The following is a 20,286-nucleotide window of genomic DNA, read 5'->3' on the forward strand; positions in this document are numbered from 1 at the left end:
CGCCGGCAGTGCCGAACACGAGGCCTTGCCGCAGGCCTCGCACCTCGCCGCGTCTGCTGCAGCCCCGCCGGCGGGGCGGCGGCCTCCCGGCCCGGCGGTGGGGGCAGGGACAGCGCTCGGGGGCGGCGGCTGACGAGACCAGCAGTAGCCCGGGGCGTAGGAGCGCGGAGAGTGAAGCAACCCGGCGCCGACTCGGCTGCCATTTCCCCTGGCCTTCGGCACTGCGGGAGCGAGGGCGGAGAGAGGAGGCGGAGGAGAAGGAGGAGGGAGGGGAGAGGGAGGTGGCCGAGTCGGAGTGCACTGGGGCTCTGAGCTGCCAACACTCACACATCGCCTGCCGCCGCAGCCGCGCTGCTCCCGGATTCCGGAGCGAGGGAGCGAGTAGAGGCGAAGAAAAGCCAGACGCGGGAGAGGAGACAGAAGACCACTGGCAGGGGGAAGGAAGTCAGAGAGGAGGGAAACGTAGAGAGAGGGATAAGGACCCCTCCTCCCCGCGGAGAGACGACTTCCCATGTAGCTGGGGTTAGAGGGAGAAGCTGGCGCTCAGGAGCAGTGAGAGAAGCTCTCACAAGCAAGTTACTTAATCCCGGGAGAGCGGCGGGAAGAGGGCACAGCAGCAATCACTGATCAGAACCACTATTCCCAGCCCCTCATCATTTAACCCCCAGGCGGTTCAATGCACTACTCCAAGCTTTACCTAGTTTCTTCCTCGGGCTAACTTCGGAGGACGTACCGCCGAAGCGGCCCGGAGGGGAGGACAAGGGCCTCGGAAGAAGGAAGGAGAAGTTTTGTGGGGGTTGCGTGCGGAGGAGAAGATGGGCTGGAAGCGCCTCTGTTGCTGGGGAGGCGGAGGCGGCGGGGACCTTCTCTGCCGGCTCACTCTGGTGCTGGGGTTCCTGCTGCCCGCCTGCAGGACGCGCCTCTACACCAACCACTGGGCTGTGCGGATAACCGGGGGGATCCCGGAGGCCAACAGGATAGCGAGCAAATACGGATACATCAATATAGGACAGGTAACGCTAGTCACAACTACTTTCTACCGGGCACCGACGCTGCGGCCGCCCTGCGCCGCCGGGGCAGGGACAACGACGAGGGCGAGGGACGGGCGGCCCCGCGGCCGCTGCCCGAGCACGGCCCGGCCGCAGGCCCCGCCGTCTCCGCGGGGCGGTCAGCGGAGCCGCCCCGGCTTCCCGCCGCGGGCCCCGGGAGGTGATGCGCGGGGACAGGTATGCCGGAGAGGTTTGGGTCGTGGCCTTCCCTTTCGAAGCCAGGTGTGAAACGAGGCGCGGGCCGGGGAGCCGCCCGCGGGGCGGGAGGGGGAGGGCATCGCCGGGGGGCGTCCCGCCGCCGCTCTGCTCGCCGCCTCGCTGCGGCTGAACTTTGCGCTCCGCGGCGGACAGCCTCCTGTGTCCGCTTTCCAAGTTGGAAAACGCTGATACAAGACGAGCTCGTCCTGCAGCGAGCGCCGGTCTCGCCGGCAGCCAGGACGTGGCAGCCGCGGCCGCCGGCTCGCCGCGGAGGGCGTCCCGACCCCCGCGCTGGCGAGGCGTGCGGAAGGAGGAGGTGGCAGGGTGTCCCGGAGCGGCTGCCAGGCGTGCGGCTGCCTGCGGTGTTTGGTGCGGAAGCAGAGCGCACTGGTGGGGCCGGGGCCACACCTGGACTTGGCTAGATCCAGACACCACGTCAGAAAATTCTTGGATACAGTCAGGTTTAGAAACTGCAAGTTAGCAAACACCTGGTTCTCACTGGATCCCATCACACTGAAAAATGGCCCTCTTCTACAGTTAGGCACAGTTATCTTTGAAATGTTTCTTAAGGAGTTTATACTCAGTGTTCTAGGCTTTCCTCGCAGTTGTTCTCAAAATCCAAGTTGCATATGTCGGGTTTACAAGGTGAGTGCCTAAAAAATAAACAGTCCTGTTGCATGATTGGGCGCAAACATCCAAGTACATTCTTTCTAGACAGTAGTTTATTCTACATAAATTGAAAGGTTAGAAATGAACATTTGCAGGTACAGAAGATTTGTACATGAGATTTTGTACATGAGATTTACAAAAACACAGCTGTGTTTACACTCCAGGAATTTCATATCAACCAAATCAAAGTAAGACCTGATTATTATTGTGTTTTAAAATGGGCTCCCACTTACTACATCATTGAATCAAAAGTTTAAAGTACATCTCAGTGTTCCCTCTCATTGCGAGCCTGAATAAGACAGCTGTGTGGTCAATTAAGATAAATAATTTACATGGGAAAAGCTGGAAAATGTCACTGGGGTAGCACAAAACATGATATGTAAGGATGCAGTTACTTAGAAAAACTGAGTATCAACTTCTCTTGTGGAGCACTTAAGCAGGCAGCAGTACTGCTTCCAGCTGGAGGCACTAAAATTTGGGAGGAAGATTGCATGTCAAAATTGAAGTATTATTTTGGAGCTACAGCTTAGGAATCAAAATTTTTTGCATCGGCTTTCTTTTTAGTCTTACACGTTTTTGCTCAAGATGTTTGTATTCCTGTCTGGGCCGTTATAGTGCCAAAATTAGCAACCATCGGTTGCAGGATGCGCCTTTCCCCATTTTTTCTTTTGTCAGGCTGGCTGGTCAGCTCAGAGCCTGCCTTTTTATACTTTGCATGTGTAAGCCCATCTTGAATTAAGGAAACAATGTAGTTGTTTCTTATCTGTCAGTGACAGTGTCTTTATGCAAGTATGAAATATACAACTATGGACAGTACAGATTAGGTGTACAGATGAGAATGAGAGAAAATAGAGACTATAAGTAATTGAAAACTGGAAAATACTTTATTAGGTATATGGATGAAAAAAGAGTAGACAGTGTGTCTAGGTAAAGATGGGTAAACTGAGTAAGGTATTCCCCTTCTCCTTTTGGAGAAAGGGAATCAGGAGCAGTTTGGACAGATGCGGTGGACTTGCCCATAGCAAGCTTTTTTCATAGATGTGGAAAAGCAGGAAAATATTTGACACAAAACAGGAAGTGCAAAAAGAAGGAAAGAATGGGGCAGTAATCTGCTCGTTATTACTGAGTGACAATTGCAAGCAATTAAAAAATTGATTTTGTTGAGATGTTGAAAGATATTTTGTTGAGATGTTGAAAGATATTTTCCTATCTGAATATGCTCTGAAAACAAGAGACACCAATAAGCAGAATTTTCTCATAGAGTTACACAGTAGGCATAATATTTTGGTTACATTAAATTTATGAGCTCATCTTTAAAAAGAAAGTGCAAAAAGCTAAATTGAAATTCCACTGCAGCTGGTCCAAAGGACCAACTTACGAATTATCCAGAAAAATATTTAAAATATTCAAGATAAGAAGTCGTGAAACTGTATAAAAATGAAACGAGCATTGTGATAGCAGTAAATTACATGATTAGAGCTGAAGGAAACAGTGGGAAAGAGGGGTTCTGAAGGGCTTATTTCCACTGACCATTCTGTTAATTTTGTGTTTGTGGAAAAATGGCATTGAAAGGTGCGTAAAGTTGATCAGTGGAGAGAAGGTGTTAGGCCCAGGAAGGCTCTGAATTGTAAATACTGGCCAACATCCTGTCTCCCAGTTTTTGTTATTTAGTGCATTCCTAGTGACGGGAGGAATTTAACTTACTGTTTTTTGATGCTTGTGTGATTTGGAGAATATCCAGTTGAGTCTTGAAATACTTCTTCAGTAATTTTCATTGCCATGGCAAACCTGCAGAGGCTTCCTAAATGACTGGACAAGTCAATCAGAAATAGATGGCAGAAGGGGCTGTTAAAAGAGGCCTTGAGATGACCTGCTGGTGAGCAATTGAGAACTCTTTCTCTCACAGCTTCTGGTAAACTTTTGTTGCTCTCAGACTTCTGTGGTCTTTGTGTCTTACTATGAAAACTCAAAGCTTTAGCTTCTCTATTCATTGAATAGAGGAATTTTCCATTAATTTTTAGGGAACACAGCACAACAGAGAAAGAATTCTCTTTAAGTCTATGTTTTTCCAGGCTACATGTTTCTGTTTCCTGTTTCCTACAGTTTACTCTGACATACTTCTTGTTTATCTTGTATTTCCTGTATTACCAATGAGAGATATGTCTTCTGTGGTCCTCTGGACTTTAAAATTACACAAACATGTAGTATCAGTACTTAAATGCATAGAGTTGACTTCTTTCCCCCTTTTCCTATGTAGGTTTTTCTGACTTACCCTTGGAGTGCAATTAGTAGTTTCTCTAGCACAAAAAAGTGTTGCATTGTTCTTTTTGCACTGGTCTCCTAAGACAGTGGTCTGGACTTGCAGGCCCTCTGGGACTGTGGCGTATAGTGCATCCCCCAGCACCTCTTAGCTGTCTTGTTTTCTATTTCGCAGTGACTACACAAAGCAGACCTTACCTTAGGGCAAAGTATCTGTCGCTGACAATTAGGAACATTTCTTTCACTGTTGGCAGCTGTCAAGGGTTAAGCATATCGTCTGTGTAGGATATTGTACAGTTGGTTTAAATATTGTGACTATTTACTGTCATCAGGTGCCAGGAGTTTTTTGTTCAGGCAGTGGACTTCAGATCCTGTTCTTCCTTTTTTTCTTTCTTAATTCTAGTCAAGAGCTGAGGATGGGTGAGCACTTTCCCACATGACATCTTTCTTCTCCTGATAGTATTCTTCCAGGAATTTTGCTTTTCTGATCTCTTCCAGAATTGAGTAGCCTATTCCCTGGCCTTTGCCTGTGACTGTCCACCCTTATCCCTACAATTTTCTTCATGCAAGGAATAGACACTATTAGCCAAAAGGCACCTAAGTGTGCTGAGCTTGAGCTGTGCCTCAGGAATCACATAAGATAAACAGATTTGGCTTTCTAAATAATATAAATGCTAATATCACTTGCCAGTAAGTGTTTTGTGGTGGGTTTGTTTGTTTGAATTGGGAGTATTGGTTTGAAGACCGCAGATCACACAAAAGTTTAGTAAATAATATTTCAAACCTTTTCATTTCGACAGTTCATTTCAAACCTGACATTCCTTTGATGTCACAGAGAAGCTGTTGTGTAACAAGGTCAATTGATAGAAAGAATGGGAGGAATGGCTGTTTTTCATTTTCCAAATCTATTCCTGATGGAAGGCAGAAGTAAATTCTGCAAACTATGTAGTTCAAATTGCAAGACAAAGAAGCAGTTAAGGAAAAAAGGAACTTAATTTGAGATAAAAAGCCTAAACTAAAGGTGGTTGTCTTCAGCAAAGGAAGGAGTTTGCTGCCAAAAGTCTCCACCACTTTACAAGGATGTCTCAAAAAGGCATGATGATAGGCCTTTGTGCAAAGTTCAAGTACCCCTTAGTAGAGGTGGATAATAGAAGAATTAGACCTCTTAAGAGCCTGTGTACTCACAGTATTGAAACCGAGTATACCTTACTAAAATTTAATACCTGTAATAAGTTTAATGAAGTCCTGAGTACTAAGGATACAAGTATCAGGACAATGGTATTAAAAGAATTAAATCTAGGTGTATTTTTAAGTTGTATGCGTATGCACATGTGTAAAGTGGGGTTACACAAATACACCAAGGAAAATGGAATTTTCTCTTACACATAGGAGGAAGAAACTGCATTTTGGAGTGGTAGACAACAATCACCAGAAGACAAATATTTGGAAAATGTATGTTCTGAAAAATTTTTTTTGCAATGCTCATAATGCCACAGAACCAGTACACCTGAACATATTGGAGACTACAAAGGGTATACCATGGCTATTTCGTCATATTTAGTGGTAGTTTTCTCATCTCTGCAGTTAAAAATGGGAGGGAGGAGGGAGAGAGAGCAGACTGTAGTTCTAGTAAATGTGAGCTTTTCATTAGGAGCTGGATGAAATAAAGAAATGGATGGTTTCTGATCACACAGGCAATCTAGTAGCGTTTGTGTGTTGTTACAAAATGAGGGAAGATGATAGCTTGTTTAACAGTATAGTGGTCAAACTACAAATTGTGTGATGATTTTTTAATTTAAAGCCCTCAGGCAAGCACAAACGAAATTATATTTTTAAGAATGACAAGTAGTTGCAAGCCCAGTTTACAAATGGCAATGTTTATGCAAACTGCTTCTCTCAAAGTGCAGAAGTGGACCAGACTGGGTTAAATGGAAGAACTGGAAGAAATCTATAAAACATATTGATGTAAATCCATGGTGCATCATACCTCTGTTATGACAGCAGTCATGTCTGGTATGACAACCTCTGACTAACAATGGCTGAAGCTGTAGAAGTGAAGGGCAAGAGGGAAATCACTGCAGATCGGTTTGTTCATTGCAGAGCCTTTAAGGAAAACCAGCTATGCCCACATGTTTCCTGACAGATATATAACCAGTTTTTGAAAGTCTTCAGTAACGAAGTTCTGCAGTGTCAATGGAGCTAGTGGTTTTAATGGTCTCTTATTCTCTTTGTCCTTGTGAAGTCAAAACTAATAGCCTTTCTGCAATTCAAAGCTCGTGTTTCTTGTTTCTTTATGAATTTAAAGAGTAGCAACATCAGAAAAGTTGTAGCATTTCCTTTTTCCAGACTTTTATGTTTTCCTTCCAAGTTCAGGCCTTTCCTTTGTTTCATGTAAGTGAGGCTTTCACTGACCAGTCTTGCTGTTTGACTCTAGTCTTTCTAAGAGAGCCTCATATTGAGTGAGGAGATGCAAGAGCATTACAGCTGAGTACAGCATAAGGATTCCTTCAGCTGTCCTCAGGAAAGCACTCCTGTTTATGTAACCCATTATGGCATTTGTCTATCCTGTAGCCATATGACATTCTTGACAGAGTTCAGCCCATGATCTGCTATGGTTCACTGATTGCTTCTACCAAATTCCTAGCCCATTGTTTTCCAGTCTGAATTTATTCAGTAGATTGCTGTTTATTAGGTGTAGTACGTTGCTTATGCCTTTGCTGAATGTTGTCCTGCCTTTCCAGACCGTGTGTTATAGTGCCAGTTTATTATGAATTCTGTTCCTGCTCCTCAACGTACTCGCATATAATCTCTGAGTCTTTATGTATTTTGGTAGGTGTCTTTTCTGTGCCAGTATTTAGGTCACTAGTTGAAATATTAACCAAAACAATTTCAAGAGGAACTCTGGCAGGTAATTGTTTTGCTGCCCTGGTGTAATAAATAGATAAATCACTCTTGCTTATGAAGTTTTGACCTACTGTTCCATAGTTCAATTCTGTGACCTGCTTCAGGAATTTGGTGCTATTACTCAAGTAGTACTTGAAGATAGATAAAGTTTTTATTTTACAAAGTATCTGCTCAAAATAAACATAAATAATGTAATAAATATAAAAATCTGAAGAATATTGAATTGGACACCATCATGAGTGATATGTACCTTAAGGTGTTCATAAGTGGATTTTTGACCCCAGTTCTAAAAGTGACTTTTTTTCCCAACTTACGGACTAAATTTAGTCACGGCCAGTGTTATATATCTGATCTTGTGCTTAAATGGCTCATCTGTCTCTCTGACATTTTCAGGACCAGCCTTTATTTTGCCTCTGTAGCTTCTGGTTTCCTATTAGAAGATAGACTTACCACTCCTACAGTCATAGTTGCTGTGTTTTGGTTGATATCTGTTTGCCTTGACTAGAAATTATGTCTTGCTTGTATAAAACCTTCCCACTCCTTTGTACTCTTTTGCCATAAATAATGCTTGTTATCAGGCAAGACATTTCCAGTGTCCTATTTTCTTCTTTTACAGCTGTGTTCTGTGGTCTGTGATTGACCAGTATACCTTTCTCTTCTCCAAATAATAAATTGTAAAATCAGCAAGCGGGGATATACCGTATCATGTGGTACTCTTTGTCACCTGCCAAACACAGGAAAAGATATGATCAAACAGAATCCTGCTTGCCAAAGATACATACCTTAAGATAGTAAGTGTTTATTTGGCAACATACTGGGCCCAATTTGATTGATATTTGCAGAATGAAAAACTGTTTGGAATGAAACATTGGCAAGTCCAGCAGAGTATGAGAACTACAGAATGAAGGCTTGCCAGAACAGCTTGTTGTGGACATTCCTGTGGATTACAAGATGTTGCACAATGGAGGTGAGATTGTAAAACGCATGTTAATCAGGCAAGAGGGAATATACAGTTCTGAACAAATAAAGAAAGAAAAAATTCTATGCACAGACTCTTCCAAAGAGAAGAAACCTGATCCCAAGGGGGATGGCATACTTTTTAATAAGGGATATCCATCAGGCCCATCTTTGCTCAAGTTTTTTTTTTTCTCTTTGTTTTTTTCTTTTTAGGATGTTTCTGTGGCAGCAGGGAACAGGCATCACTTAGGTTTGTGTTCTGGAGCCAGAGTTAAGAGATGCTGCAAGTCATGGTTGAAACATGTGCTGTATATTTTATTCAAACTAGAACAAAACCAATGAGTTTTGTGTAAGAGTGCTTAGAAGGCAGTGAAGTGTGACAGAATAGTGCTGTGTGTCTGAAAGTCAAGCCTAGAATTAGATAATGTTGTCCTTTTAGAAATATATAGTTTAATCAGTGGTAGCATGTGGTGATACTGAAACCAGCTTGAAAGTAAACTTTCTAACACAATTTGAAGTGTTAGAATACAGGCATTCTTTATTACAGTGCTGGACACATTCAGAGGATTTTTTTCTCAATTTAATGTGTGTTGTGAAACTTGACAACAAGGTCTTTATTCCATCATGATCATCCATATTCATTAGAATGTACTTCCTAGCTAATGCATAAGCTTTACTTCTCCTAGAACCAATTTACAGGCCTCCACCCCTTACTAGAAGTCCTTTGATGGTCCTCAAGTGTTAAATAAAAGGGTCTCTGGTGGTTGTATTCACTGAGTGCCCCCAATATTGTAAACCTTGCCTGGAACTTCTGTGAGGGCATGTGCAGTTGTTTATTGTAACTTTGCCGCAAAACCTACTAGGTTATTCATTGTCTTTTTATCCACTGGTTCTAGCTATGTTTAGCATCCTATATGCCTACTTTTACATTCTTTTATCTAATTTACTAGTTAGGTTAGTCTTTAAGCTATATTTTGCAATTTCAAGGGAACTGAAAATTTCCATTCTCTGTGTTTTCTTTCAATAGTTTCCCCTCTGGATAAATCTAGAGAATATTTCCTTTTCTTTTATGGAGCCTTTCTTTGTGGAACATATTTACACAGTAACCTGATGTCTTAAAAACAGACAGGAAAGAAAATGCATGTTGTGTTGCACCTTTAAAGCCAGTAGTATGACATCTAGGGCATAGAGAAATAGATCCTATAACATTTTCGTTTGCCTGAGCACCCTTACTGAAATAGACCCAAAAGGATGAAAGGCCATTCTGAGTCCGACAGAAGATCTGTCTAGATGCCACTACTAGGCATAGGCAGTGGTTTTAAGTTACTGTCCAGTGTGAGGAAGAACAAAACAAGCATCCAGTGCTTCTTCCTAACAGTCCCTTCAGCTGTTTTCGGCTAAGGAGTCTGCCTGAACTGGATATTACTTCTGAATACTTAGAAATTTGCAGTGTTTGCTTTGTCCAGATTCTTGTTCAATCTTTGAAATAAAACAAAACTTTTAGCGTCCACAATGTTCTGTGGCAAGCATTTTCAAAGTTTCCTACTACACTGTGTGAAGACACACCTCTCTTTTGCTTGTTACTTACCAGCTTTGTTAGATGGCTACTGAAAGAGGTGGTGAAAGAGGATTTTTGTCCACTCTTACACCATACATGATTTTTTAGTCTTGGAATATTTTCCCCTAAATTATGTTGTATCTAGGCTGAAGGGTCTTAGCTTACTTTGCTATTTGTCATACAACTTCTGTTGTACTATGTCTTTGTCCTTTCTTCTTTTCCTACTTCGAAACTTTTTCAGATCGCCCTCTTTGAATAGAGGGAACTAGAGCTACACAATATTTAGTATGAGAAAACCTTGCATTATTCTCATAATGCCCTGTACTCTGCTTTATGCTTCATATTATAACTAACATCTAGTATGTAATTTACTGTGGGGACTTCTATTGAGCTGACTTCCTGTGGATTAGTCTGCCATAACCTTGAGATTGTCACTCTTTAATGGTACAGTACTGAGCAGCTCTGAACAGTTCTTTTTAGTGTGGCATTCGGTTAGTACATAAGTTAATCTACTTTTGTTTATATTGGATTTCGTTTGATATTGTCACTCAGTTTTTCAGGGTCCTTCTGCAGTTCCTGTGTAGTCAGCTGTTGCAGTTTTTGCATCTGTCATGGCTGATTTCTACACATCATTGCTCACTCTTTTTCCCATGCATATTTTTTGTAAAGAAATAGTGTAGCTTCCAGAAGAGATTCTGCAATGGAGCACAGCAGAACTCCATCTGGAATCTCCACTCATTGCAAGAAGCTAATTGCAATTTAATAAAAAAGTAACTAATTTCTCCTAAGCTTTGCTTTTGAGGTTTTTTTTGTTTTGATTGCTTACTTCTGTGAAGACCTTTTGCAATGGGTTCTTAAATTCTTAAAACCTATGGGTGAAAGATATTGTCTAAAGCCTTTTGGAAGTTCGACTAGACTGTATCTATTTACCCACCTCTGTCTATATGCTTGGCCTCTTAGGAGCAGCAATAAATTTGCAAGGCAGAATTTTCTTCTGTTTAACTATTTCCAAAGCAGTGACTTTCTACCCAAGTGTCCCTTAATCATCTTATTTCTTAGTTTCTATTAATTTTTCTAGTAGTAGCCTCATCTCACATCTCCTTTTAAAAGTTGACATCACATTTTTTATACAGCTGTTCTGAAAAGTGAAAACTGTTTTGAAAATGAGATTTTCAATTACTTTAATTTACTGGGTGTTTTTATTCTTATTCCACCCATATTCTTTCAACATTGTGAACTGCAGAATGTCAACTATTGTATCTTGAGTAACTGAGCTGAGCTGAGGCAAGCAAATCAATCAAACACTAAACTTCAAAAAAAAAATTGGATTCTTTTATGAGTATGCTGCGCCCCAATGAGCCAAGCATAAATGAGCAGCTTTAAACTGGGGAAGTGCCCCTACCCCTCTTGGAAATTAGTAGACCCCTTCCCTACAGGATCGGGCTGCAACATAATCTGTTTTCTCATGAGTAACTAAGCCCCATCTTGCACAACTGTCAGTTTTACCAGTGGGGTAGAGTGAAACTAATGCAGATACATACAGAGTAGATGTATGTAGAAGCAGATTAGCTTCTTTCGTTTTTAAAGTATTACACTCCATGAAGTATTCAGTAGCAGTTTAATAAAGTCTCAGTAGTCTCTCAGTAAGGACATTGGAAATGTTTTTGCATGTACCCAAGTTATATCAGTAAGGTTGACAGACTAGATGTATCCTGTCACCACACACAATACGAGCTCCAGCTCTAGCTAGCATGGCAGTATTAATTGTGATATTCTGTACAGTTTTCTTCCTTGCTCCTTTGTAAACACAGTAATTTGCTTTCCATGAATTGAAAGCACATTAATAGGATTTTATTCATACCTAATTGAAAGAAAAGGTAACTCCCAGAGGATACATGTATGGCAATATCTGGAATTGCTTTGATACTTCTGCAATGTGCCCATCACCACATCCTGTCATTACTCCTTTCTGCCTGTCTGATCAGGCTGAATGTTTGCTTCAGCTTGGAGTAGTTTAAATTTCCATTGTCAATAAACAACACATCCCTACCCACAACCAGTTTTAGATCAGTGCATGATGAGGGTGGCCAGCTGACAAATCACGAAACCATCATCTGGTAAAACTGCTAGAATTAACAGAGTTGCAGAGCTTTGTTTTCTATAAGAGTTAACTGTTCTGTGACCCAAAAGGGCCCTGGACTGTGTTGACATCAATAAATGGTTCTACCTTTGCAACAGACTTCTCTTTTGGAAGCTTTCTTGTAGGTAAATGCCATTCCAATTGTGTGAAATCTGAGCAATTTCCATTTCTTGCCTGGCAAATAGAAATACTAATCTGACAAACATAACTGCACAGTGAAAAGTTCTAGTGGTGGTTAAAATTTGTATAGGTATTCTGATATTTCTTATCTTGTAGGACTCTGACAGTGTTTCAAAAAATGAAAATCCATTTATAAAGAAAAATACATAGTTTTATCAAATGCATTGTTGTCATTTTAAATGACTATTTTTTTTCCTATTTCATTATTTTGGTATGTTTAATATCAATGTATTAAAAAAATATGCAGTAGAAACTCTTATCCTTTATCCAAGAAAAAACACTTTCAGGCATTCTCTCAACCCAGAGGTTGTAAGATTCAGCTCTTCTTGGTGAGAAGATCACCAAGGAATGTTCTTCATATGTGTGAAATAGATAGGGTCTGAGAGCTGTAACTTGTATATCATTAGTTTTAGTAAATTTAGATGTTTTGTAATGAATTGAGTATCAGATCTCTTTGGCTTGTCTCTGTAGTGTGAAGTAATTTGGAAGCTTAAGTTAGTTCTTAGCTTAATGAGATTAACTACACTTAATTGAAAATACAGGCCTTGCTGGGGTCTATGTTGATTAAGTGTAGTTACCATTAAATACAATAGAAGATTCCAGTGAATCCAGTGAAAGCTTAATTGAATCTTCTAGCATTTTTAAAAAATGTACAGCAGGAGAGACGTGTACATCTGAATTAATGTAATTGTTTTGTGTCACTTTCTTTGTCTATTTTATTGTTGTTGTGATTGCAAATAGAAACTTTACGTGGAGTATTGCAAGACTGTGCTAGACATAAGCTATGCTAGAATAGAGTCCCTTGGTATGCTGTAATACTTCTCAAATCCTTACTAAATGTTACTTATGATTATGTAGCTTTTTTATGATTATGTAGTTTTATTTCTTGCTGTGTTTGAATGCCACATGACGCAAATATTTTTTGGTCTCATTTACTCATTTGCTTTTTGTTTTGGTGTATCTTTAGATGCTGTCAAAGAGAATTTTTTGTTTTCTTGCTATTAAACTGTTATGTGAACAGGTGTTGCTCTAGTTGTCTTATCAAAGTCAACGGGCTTACATATGGAGACATAAATAAAGAATACTGACAAACCTTACTTTTACACCAAAAAAAAAGTATAAACTTGTGTGCAGCTCTAGCAATAACCAAGTAAAATAGATGAATATGTCAGTAACCTGGGGTTCTGACATATATGCATATATATGCATGCTTCTCTATATTTGGTTAAACATGTTATACAGAGTGGAAGATACCAGATTTTGCTGGAGTACAAAGTTGAGGAAGTGTGATCTAGGTTAACTGTATAAGAGGGTTGGATTTACTGCCTACACACCCCACTTAGATGAACTTAACTCAGATATTCCTATGAGTCACTTCTTTATAACTGTTCGGTAAATTATATCGGTAATAGAAGAGGAAATTGCTTAAATCAAGTCTCATGAGAAAGTCAGTTAAAAGAAAACATTGTACTTCCTATGACCAGTAAGAGCTGAATTCAGATTTGTAAGACAACGTACAGCATGAAAAGGTTTATTGCTGGCAATATAAATGTTCGCTGTAAACAGTATGACTAGTGTAAGTCACCACATTAGTAATTTTGAATGGTATAAATTCCCTTGCTGTTAATGTGCTTAGGAGTTTTATATTGATGTTTAAATAACTGGATGCAGATATAACAGTATTTCTACTGTTGTAGAAGAACTGCCCAGTTCTTAAATCTTTTACTCATACAAGTAACCCCATTAGATTAGACTGCTTTTGATTTATGTATCTGAAATTCATTAGTTTCAACAGTTATTTCTGACTTGCAGTTTTGTAAGTAAGAAGGTACTTGATCCCATGGGACTGGGTAGATGTTTACAAGTTTCTGGACAGGGATGATGCCTATGAAATATTTCAGAATCAAGATTTAAAAGGAAATTAATATGCGCATTGTTTGTTGTGACAAACAATGTTGTGACTTTTCTTGCAGTAATTTGTTAAAAAAATAAAACCTGTTAACTACCCTTTATAATATTCACATGAATGAAGTAGCCTGGTCAGAACTTTGTCAAGCCTTGTTCTTATGCTTTATTATAATTACATGTATGACAGCACAGATGAAGAAACATTACAAAGAAACCATAGTCTTTAGAGTCTGGAGTAACCAGTAATGTATAGTATATGGCAGTTCTGTTTGTTATTTGAACAAACATTCATGACACTGCATGAGTATATATCCTCATTTTATATTTGTTTTGTAATGCAATATAAAATAGGATTGGAAGTCAATGAAATAGAGGCAAAGCTCACTTCAGTTAATGCAGCATATAATTTAGACATTTTAAATTACACATTATTGAGTTAGGAAAGGGGAAAAAATATTTCAGAAAGCAGTGGCAGTTTAGTTGACTCCTCAAATTTAAAGGTTAAAGGTATTTGTTTCCTTTTTGATGGCTTCATCAAAATGATGACTATGGTACTGAAACAAACATGACCACATTGCCTAACAGCTTCTTTGCAGATAAAAATTATGTTCGTTATGGCTTGAACTTTCAAATGCATAATGACTGCATTGAAGTCACTTTAAATACTGCAGAGTATTTAAAATACTTAAAAGTATTTAAAATACTTTTGTTTGTTCAGCATAATATAATACACTGTGTTGCACTCATTTTTACTTGCAGAAATAAGGTGGTGACTTACTGGGGTTCACAGAAAGGGGCATAAACTACCCGTTTATATTATGTTGGTTTTTTGTATTGAAAAGAAATGATAGAAAAGATGAATGAGAATGAAGGAAGTAATTTATTTCCTTTTAAGCATTTTAATGAAAAATGTAATGTTGCCTGGAATTGCAAGCCCATGGTCACAGGTTTGCTACGTAACATTGCATTACTTTATTTGACAGGGATGTGAGCTTCGCAGTTGCTGCAATGCTCACAGCTGCAGTTATTAATGCCTGCAATTACTGTACTTGAATTTTAACATTTCACATGACAAAATGTGGAAATGGCTTTCTTCACCATCTCCCCCTCAAATGTTTTAGGCTGTTATATCTGTTAGGGTCTACACTTCATAAAAACCCCTATACCACTGCCTGTCCAATAATTAAGGTTCATTAATTTTTACCTGTTTTTGAACATTGTTCTAATAGTCACAACCTGTTTATCAATTCTAGAGAAGAGGTGGATGAAACCCTTACTGACCTTCAAAGAAATTTTTCAAGTACTATAGTGACATTTTTTTTCAATTTAATGCTTGAACAATCAGCACAGTGTCCAGTATATCTTCAGCTTCTCTCTTTTTTGTTCATTCTTAATATGACTGAGGGCGTATTTGTATGCTGTCATCTATAGGGAAGTGTTCAAAGGGTGCACACAGCACAGCTCAGATAGTGTCCTCCCATAAAGACTGATGCATGTTCTTGTCAGAACTACAGCTGCATGAGAGAAGGGTCAAGCTCAAGGCCTACTTGTGTCATAATTTTTGCAGAGAGTATATATTTAGTGGGGGCTCTTGTTATCTGTGGCATGTAAGGCTTTGCTGCTCATCCATGGAGGACTCAAACATAATTTTCACAGAGTCTTTATTCAGGCAGCTTTTCCTTGGCTTTATTTACTTGATGGGTGTCTTTGGGATTTCTGTTTTTATGCTTTGGATTCAGTATTGCTTTTTTACCTGTACTTTTAGAAGTAGCACTATTTTGAATTAAATGTGATCAAAGTATATTCTTATTTTTAAAAAAGTCAGTTAACCTCTCCCACTTTTCAGGACTCAGTAAGGCAGAGAGTTCATAATTTCAATAACAACAGCATTTACACAAACATATAATCTAAAAAAAATATGCCACAGTCCTGTTTGGAAGGATTGTTCCTCCTGTATAGTAGTGTAGATTCAATTAATAAATCTTAGTGTGATCTAGCATGTATTAGAATTAAGGCTATGATACAGTTGAATTTATTCTTTCTAATACCTAAATCTTACCTGCTGATTTGTACTAAAACTTGTTTGTGTTAGAAACTTTCTTGGTTTTCTTAATGATATAAACCACTTTATATTGCTATTTGGTTGTTAGGTTTTTTCTCTTTATTTTTCAAAGTAATTCCATGTGCTAAATAAGGTTACCAAGAGTGCACTAAAGTACTGTAATTTCAAAAAGCAGAGTTTCATTTGACAATATTTTTTTAAAATACAACTGTACAAAGTAAATTTATACAGAAAGTGTGATGTAGGAAGCTTTTTCCAATTCACCTCAACTTTTAAAAGTTATGTATCAGTAAGGAGTCTCAGAGGAAACATAATTTGGTTTATGTTGCTAAATCTATTTTATAATATATTTTCAGTACAGCATTTCTCTATATAGAAAAGTGAACTTTGATTTTTAAAAATAGTTTAGAATAAATCTAAGTAGGAATTTAGAATTCCACATTTAAATGTAGCTTTTCGTTTTAATTAAATTATATTTTAGAATTGAGACTATAAATGTGCTTAAGTTGTATTCTGTAATGCAGTAGAAAGCCTGGTAAAGTAAAATTATGAGAAAAACTACTTTTATAGAGGTAATCCCAAATCAAATATACCAATTGTCTTGGTTTGAGACAATGGGCACTCTGAAATGAGTGACATCCCCCTTGATTCCAACCAATCCCTTTCCACAAGTAAGGAACAAGATATGAGTAGTTACATGTGAAAAAAAAACAACCCAAGCCTGTTTAGTAACAGAATGCCAGCAGGCAATGGAAAAAAAAGTAACTTTTTGACAGCAAACTGCTAAATCTCACAACCCCCAGGGAACAAAGAGAGGCCCCAATATTGGAAATGCCCTTTCACAAGATGTGTCCAGCTGGACGTGGCCACATGGCTGGAGGACAAGAGGAAGATGATGTCGCATCTTCGCTTCCAAGGTGGCACCCTCCAGACAACTGTATCTTTCCCTCTGGAGCGGGAAGCCAATGTACTTGAACTGGCTTGACCAGCAGGCACCTATGGAACTCAAACAAAGGCAGTTCAAAACAGCCAAATGCAACCTCTCCGAGATGTGCAAAACCCCCCAAAACTAAAAGAGAATCCAAAAAGGGAAGACAAAACCTTTGCCTTAGTAAAGACCAAACAGCCCACGAAGAATATACCATGCAGCAATGAACCAGAAGCTGCCCATGAGAGGGGATTTTAAAAATGCCCATGACAGCATTTCTAGGCACACACACAGCATACTTGCCTTGTAGGGTCTTACAGTAACAATTTTTGGGCATGATAGATATGGAATACAATAACATAATTGTAAAAAATCTTAACTTTGATACTGAATTAGAATGATATCAAAAATTGTAACCAACCTCAGAATGTCAATGTGTTTTAATCCTACTAATGAAGGCATATGAAAATTAAAAGGCTGGAGTTTATTTTTGATTGAAAGAGTTAATGTGTTACTTTATTCTTAAAACAAAATACAGCAGCATGTAAGCAACAGCAGTGACAATATCTTGAAGAGCATAAGGCCGAGCTACTTTATTTTAATGGGTGTTACTAATTTTTGGCATTGGTTGTTTGAAAAGCCAAACTAGCTCCAGGCAAGTGCCCAGACAAAATTTGTCCATTCAAATAACTGAAACATAAGTGAAAAATATAAAAGAAGGCTAAAATGGTGTATTTTAATTCAGTAAGATGTTATGCTTTCGTCTCTATTTAAACTGAATGAGAAGAAATGCCAGTAGTTAAAATGGTAAAGTGTTCTCACCATGTTGAAGAGATGCAGTGTGATTTCTGCTATGGAATTGTGACATTTCTGCTGAAATAGCCGTGTGTTTTTTTTTTTTTAAATTTCGCTCTTTTGCAGTTTTCTTTATTTTTCATATGCAGGTTGTTCTGAAGGGAATCTTAATTTTTCCATTTGAACTATCCTGTCCTCCAGACTGAAGATTCAGTAAACTGGGGTGGAATTCCTGCTTACAGAATATAGCCTTTTTTCCATCTAAGAGACTCAAAAATTCTTCAGGAAGAAGGGGTGTATGTAAGACCAAGCCCAACTTGTTCAGAGTTTCACTATTCTGGAGCAGCACCACTTTGCAGACGTCATGTAAACCTGAAGAAAAAGGAATATGGGAAAAGCAGATATGAACCTTGAGAATAAGGTTCCTGCCTCTATCATACAGAGATATCTCCACAATATGGGCAACTGAATTTCTGTTAGTTAACCAATAAAAAACCCTTTCCATTTCATATTATGTTTGGCAGAGACAGAGTCCTCATCTCGGTCTGCACCTCAGATTTCTGAGCAGCTCTGCAGCTGTTCTTATGGTGATTGGTACTCCGGCCTCAGTATGCTGGAGATCTGTCAGTGCTGACCCAACATTGGGGTTTGGAGAAAACAGCTGGAGACTGAGAAAGTGTGGTCACTACTGTGTATCTTAGAGTGAAAAAACCCTATCCTAGTCCCCCCAAAGACTCCACTACACAGTTCTGTTCCTTGCAATATAAGTTGAGTTTAGGTTCCAGGTCTGGAACAAACATGACCTTACTAGACATGGGTGCTTTTAGTGGATCAGTGGACAGCTAACAGCTTCTGTAGAGCTTTCTTGCTCCTAAATGCTGAACCAGGACACTGGTTTTAGTTTTGCTTGTCTGGAGTGATTCAAGAAGGAAAGGGAGTGACAGTTTTCTGCAGTATCATTGAACTTGTTTACACCTATGGATAATGATGACGAGCCAACAGGGGTCAAAATGAAGGGCTATGAGCTGGCCTTGTGAGATTTCAGATTTACATTTGAAGTCCATTTTGTACCTGGTCTTGTTAAACCTCATAAGATCCCAATGGGCTCACTTTTCAATCTTGTCTTGGTCCCTCTTAATGGTATCCCATTCGTCTGCTGTGTCAGCTGCACCACTCAGCTTGGTGCCTTCCAGGCCATTCTGTCATTCCATTATTCTATGTGTGCTGGTTTTAACACCCATCTGGGAGCTAAACTCCAAATATGCCAGTTTTACCCACCCCTTCTGATAATGGAGGAACAATAAGGAGAGATTATGTGATGAAAATAACAATTTACTAAAATCACAATAACCACAGCAATATCAATAGTAAAAAGTGTACAAAAAGAAGGTGGCTTACCCACAAAGGAACATTCACCACCAGGAACAAAGGAAAATGCTTCTCAAAGATAGCACCGGGAGTGATCTCCAAACAAAGGCAATATGTTGAGGAGAGCTTCCACAGCATAGTGTTCTCTCCCACCCTTCCACCCAGCCCAAAAAGAGTGGAAAGCAGGGACAAAACAAAACCTGGAAGCTCATTCATCTGGAAAAAGGAATTGTGCACCTGCTGGCTGAACTCAGTCCTCTGCACTTGCTTGAACTGCCGCCTCTAACTCTCTTCTCCCTGGAGCTGTCCACTTCAACACTGCAGCTCCCATAGTAGAGCTGCAGAGGAAAAATGGGAGGAAGGAAAAAAAAACAGGTGGGCAGCAGAATAGACCAAGTCCACCATGGTTTAAGGGGACAGTCCACTCTGCTTTTGTGACCAAGGCAAGAGTGGTGAATTCCCAGTTTCTGGCCCAGTTGTTTTCCTGCAGAAGCTGTGCTCCCCAGGCATGATGTGGGTGGTATCGAATAAACAATGCTAAAAACTCCACCCCCATTTCTTTTTAACTGGGACATTATGAAAATATTTTAAATGTTGTCACATTATACAGAGTACACCAGAAATTATATTTCGGAGACAAATGAAAATGCTTCAATCTGAAAAAAATGTAAAAATTTGAAATAGAGTTGAAGTGATTTTGTTAAAATGAGATGATAAGAGTAAGCTTCATAAACTTTCTTCATCTCTCTCTTTTTGATATTTTATTCTGCCAAGGACTTTAAAACTTTGGAAATTTTTTGCAGTTCTAAAAAATGGGAAGTGTTATACCTTCATCTCCGTGTGAAATATGATCCTGTGCCTATTTATAATGATTTATATTCCAGTTCTGCACAGGGGTAGCAGATTTGTGCTTCTTTGGCTCTTTCAGTATCTTACTGAGTTCAGAATCATATCTGTACCTGATCTGTCTTCCTTTCCAAATCCATTTAGGAGCAAATTCATTAAAGACCGGGAGAAACTGGGAATATTACAATATATCCTCCAATTCACTAAAATATTGTTTACTATTCAGCCCTCTGGGAGAAGAGCACTTTGCACCTAGATGTTTAGAAAATTTGCCCCTTAAAAAAAAAAAATGTTTACCAGCTAAGAAGCATCTCTTAGGTTTTTTGCCCAGTAGTTAGAATGACTTCACTACTCTTGTTCAGCTACACAGAAGTTTCAGTCAGTTTAGTTTCAGAGCTTAGTCAGATAGATCACTTTGGTGACCATGTAAAGTATATTTAAAGTATGTTTAACAGTCAGCTTTAG

At 39.5% G+C, this 20,286-nt stretch overlaps 1 protein-coding gene across 4 annotated transcripts in view; it reads left to right on the forward strand.

Annotated features, from left to right (window-relative positions):
• Window positions 1–323: 323 nt before the first annotated feature.
• The window catches only part of PCSK5 (proprotein convertase subtilisin/kexin type 5), a 220,101-nt gene continuing 200,138 nt past the window's right edge, over window positions 324–20,286 (forward strand). For all 4 annotated transcript variants that reach the window (XM_041422187.1, XM_041422186.1, XM_041422188.1 and 1 more), the window contains exon 1: window positions 324–1,013. In XM_041422187.1, the coding sequence (XP_041278121.1) occupies window positions 816–1,013 (198 nt within the window). In that variant the 5' untranslated portion in view covers window positions 324–815. The remainder of the gene's footprint in view (window positions 1,014–20,286) is intronic.

This window comes from Onychostruthus taczanowskii, unplaced genomic scaffold (assembly GCF_017590055.1).
Source record: "Onychostruthus taczanowskii isolate IOZ18803 unplaced genomic scaffold, ASM1759005v1 scaffold72, whole genome shotgun sequence".
Taxonomy (NCBI): Eukaryota; Metazoa; Chordata; class Aves; order Passeriformes; family Passeridae; genus Onychostruthus; species Onychostruthus taczanowskii.